General features: G+C 50.0%; 1 protein-coding gene across 1 annotated transcript; it reads left to right on the top strand.

Annotated features, from left to right (window-relative positions):
- The first annotated feature begins 200 nt into the window (after nucleotides 1–200).
- On the top strand, nucleotides 201–2,614 carry LOC104983177 (zinc finger CCHC domain-containing protein 12). The gene is made up of 2 exons (XM_010832637.1): nucleotides 201–358; nucleotides 768–2,614. The coding sequence occupies exon 2, from the start codon at nucleotides 878–880 to the stop codon at nucleotides 2,084–2,086; it is 1,209 nt and encodes a 402-aa protein (XP_010830939.1). The 5' UTR covers nucleotides 201–358; nucleotides 768–877; the 3' UTR covers nucleotides 2,087–2,614.
- The last annotated feature ends 1,079 nt before the right edge of the window (nucleotides 2,615–3,693 follow it).

Below are 3,693 nucleotides of genomic sequence, written 5' to 3'. Positions count from 1 at the left end.
GAATTCCGTGCGGCTGATTACAGAGCTGGTAGGACGACGATTTCCCCGGGGGAAATGGAATGGGGGGGCGCCTTCTTTGGCTTGTATTCAGAAGGTGGGAGAAGGAGTTTTCCACCTGGCTACTGCGGAGGCCGCGGGGTGGGGAGGAAGAAGCAGAATGAGGAATGAGGCTGTTTCTGACCCTTCCCCTCCCTTCCAAGCCCTCTGCGGCGGCGCAGTCTTGACGCCCTAAGGTCCTGGATCGGCGACCCCCGGTGGACAGCGATCAGTTGAAGCCCGGAGGCGAGCTTTCCCACGGAAGCCACCGGTTGCAGAAGCTGGAAGTGAAATAAAGGCGCGCGCTTGTTCCTGAGCTCCTGTAAGAATCTGAGAAATAGCGGGGCGGGGTGGGGGATGGACTTTTAGAAGGGGGTGTGGTTGAGACCGGAAACCAAGAGGTTAATGAGATCTTATTTATTCCCACAAATCTGTGACCGCTGTGCTCTATTTTGAGAGCCCACTATCCTCTCCATACACTGTTACACTTAGAAGCAACAGTTGCCGTCCCTCTTGAAGGAACCGAGGGAAGGGATAGAAGTGGCTGTAAAAAGCATCCTGCTAACACGAGACACTGGCTGGCTCCGTGAGGTTGTAATTAATTGCCAGTCTCCTGCAGGATATTTTTAGGGTAGTGGGCAGATATAAAATGTACTGTAGGATATTCAGGAAGGGAGAAAATAACCCCTGCTCCCGTTTTTTGTTTTGTTTCGTTTGTTTCTTTTTTACAGTTCCTACTGAGACAGGAGGACGACAGAACCCTCCAGCACGCCTGCAGATTAGGCTTTTTGTAAAAGCCTGAGAATCTTGTTAACATTTAGAGACCCAGTCATCATCCGTCATGACTAGCATCATTGCACGCATGAGTAACAGCCGGCGGCAGAACACATCCTTGCCACCTTGGGCCCATTCTATGCTAAGGTCTCTGGAAAGGAGTCTCGGTCCTTTAATGGCCATCCTGGCAGAGAGAAACCTGAAATTGTTCTCAGGGAGGGTGGTGCCAGCCCAGGGGGAAGAAACTTTTGAGAACTGGCTGATCCAAGTCAATGAGGTCTTGCCAGATTGGAATATGCCTGAAGAAGAAAAGCTCAGGCGCTTAATTAAAACCCTGAGGGGCCCTGCGCGGGAGGTGATGCTTTTGCTGCAGGCGGCCAACCCCAACCTCAGCGTGGCAGATTTCTTGCACGCCATGAAACTGGTGTTTGGGGAGTCTGAAAGCAGTGTGACTGCTCATAGTAAATTTTTTAACACCCTGCAGGCGCAAGGGGAGAAAGCCTCCCTTTATGTGATCCGTTTAGAGGTGCAGCTCCAGAATGCTATTCAGGCAGGGATCATAGCTCAGAAAGATGCCAACCAGTCTCGCCTGCACCAGTTCCTTTTAGGGGCTGAGCTGAATGGGGACCTGCGCTTCAGGCTGAAGAATCTTCTCAGGATGTATGCAAATGAGCAGGAGCGTCTCCCCAGTTTCCTGGAGTTAATCAGGATGATAAGGGAGGAAGAGGATTGGGATGACATTTTCATTAAACAGAAGCGGGCCAAGAGATCTGAGTCAGTGGTGGCAAGGGCAACTAGCCCAGTGGCATTTGGAGGCTCCCCACCCATAGTGATTGATAATAAAGACTGTAACGTGATTGAGATAGATGATACCCCTGATGACTCAGATGAGGATGTGATCCTGGTGGGGGAGTCTCAGGACCTTCCACGTTCATTCTCGGATTCTCCTCCCTCCAGACGCAGGGCCAGACCTCAGGATCAAGTGCTAATCATTGATTCCCCCAACAATTCCCAGTTTCCATCTCCTTGCACCAGTGGGGGTTCTGGGTATAAGAATGATGGTCCTGGGAATATGCGTAGAACCAGGAAGCGAAAACACACAATTCGCTGTTCATATTGTGGTGAAGAGGGCCACTCAAAGGAAACCTGTGACAATGAGAGCAACAAGGCCCAGATGTTTGAAAATCTGATCATCACCCTGCAGGAGCTGGCACATACCGAGGAGAGGTCAAGAGAGGCCCCTGTCGAACCCAGCGACCCTTGTGAGCTACAGTGAGGTGCTAGCCCCCAGCTTTAAGTGAACCCTAACCTATATGCAGAGTCCAGCAATGGGAAAAATGGGGGGGAGAGGATGCTTCTAATCACATAAATTAATCCACAAAGCAACTTTCTTTTGGGGTGGAGGATGGAGGGTCTTGAATATTGGTATAGTGGGGGGAGATGGCCTGACATCCATCCTTGCTACTAATCCCCTGCTGCCTAAGGGTCTACCCTCTGCGTGCCCCCCTTTCCTTGATGCTTTTATTCTCTTTGTGAAAGTTATATAATTCATTGTTAAATATTAAAACAATAAAGACAAATGCAAAATGTACAAATTACCCCAAACCCTCCAACCCTTAAATAACCATTGTCAACCCTTTGATGAATGTCCTTCTAGGTAGCTCCCTTTACCTATGTACCCAGATAGATACATGTATAGATAAGAGTGAGCAAATATAAGTGTTGTTCTAAAGTCTGTATTTTTTCAGCAAATAATATATGTTCTGAGCTTCTTTCTAGATCAACAAATAAACAGCAGCAGCTAGCTTACTGTCTGTGTATTATTTTAAGGGGAAGTAAAGGAAAAAGGAATAAGAAAAATACAGTAAAAAGCTATAAAGGGTGGGGTTATACACTGAGGTGGGGTTTTGATTAACTTCACTTTGCAGATGAGGAAAAGGGAAGAAGAAATGGGCTGAAATCTTCCCCAGAGGTAAATGGACAGAGCCCCTTACCACCACTGACCTGTCCCTTAGGTCACAGAGCAAACTGTGGCACCCACTAGTTGACAACTTCAGGCTTTCTTCTCTAAGGTATCCAGAAGATTCTGACAGCGGGGGAGGCTGGTGCTGAGGTAATAGCCCAAACGGAGGATACCAGGGGTCCATTCCTGATTACTTTGGGGAGGGGCAGCTCTCCCTGCTCTGGGTGGGTTTTTGACATCGCTGTTGCCATGGCTTCACCCCGTCCAGGTTACAATGGGAAATCTCTCCTGTGGGCTGATGCGGCCCCTACCCCACCCCACTCCCCCAGTTAAGGAAGGAGAGAGAAGCTACTGGTGGGAGCCAGCGTCAGGGGGCTCAGCCCCCAGAAGCCCTGAAGTTACATGTTAGAGGTCACTGGCAGCCCAATGACTTCAAGGCAACCCCTCTCAATCCTGCAACTGAGAATATGTGGGGAGGGATGAAAAACAATATAGTTGCCTTTACACATGAAGGAACACGGTGAGCAGGAAGCCTTCCACATTTTAGTGGAGTGGTGGACATTCATGGCCTGGGGAGAAGCAGGGCGGCGGGGGGTGGGGGGTAAGACCTTCCCAGGAACCTGCCCTGTCCCTTCTCCTGATCTCATATTGGAGATATCAGAGGGTGGTAAAAGAGGACATGTCTGACCTCAGACCCCGAGGTCCTTACGCTTCTTGTAGATTTATAAACACCTACCTCTGTGAGCAGCATAGGGCCAGGGGCACGGGAGTGGAGAGGACTGCATTTAAGACAGGGGGCAGAGTGAAGGAATGGGCACACCTGAGGACCTGAAGGAGCTGGTGTACAGGAAATCGGTGCTCCTCAGAGCCGAGAGGAGGGAGCCCAGTGGCTGGAGAGAGTGTATGAGGGGCTAGAGAGT

The sequence above is a fragment of the Bison bison genome, unplaced genomic scaffold (genome assembly GCF_000754665.1).
Source record: "Bison bison bison isolate TAMUID 2011002044 unplaced genomic scaffold, Bison_UMD1.0 scf7180017861850, whole genome shotgun sequence".
NCBI classification, from domain to species: domain Eukaryota; kingdom Metazoa; phylum Chordata; class Mammalia; order Artiodactyla; family Bovidae; genus Bison; species Bison bison.
This window is presented reverse-complemented; position numbering and strand designations above follow the sequence as displayed.

What these genes read in the sequence shown, in the direction of transcription:
- LOC104983177 (XM_010832637.1), top strand. Translation starts at nt 878, where the DNA reads ATGACTAGCATCATTGCACGCATGAGTAACAGCCGGCGGCAGAACACA.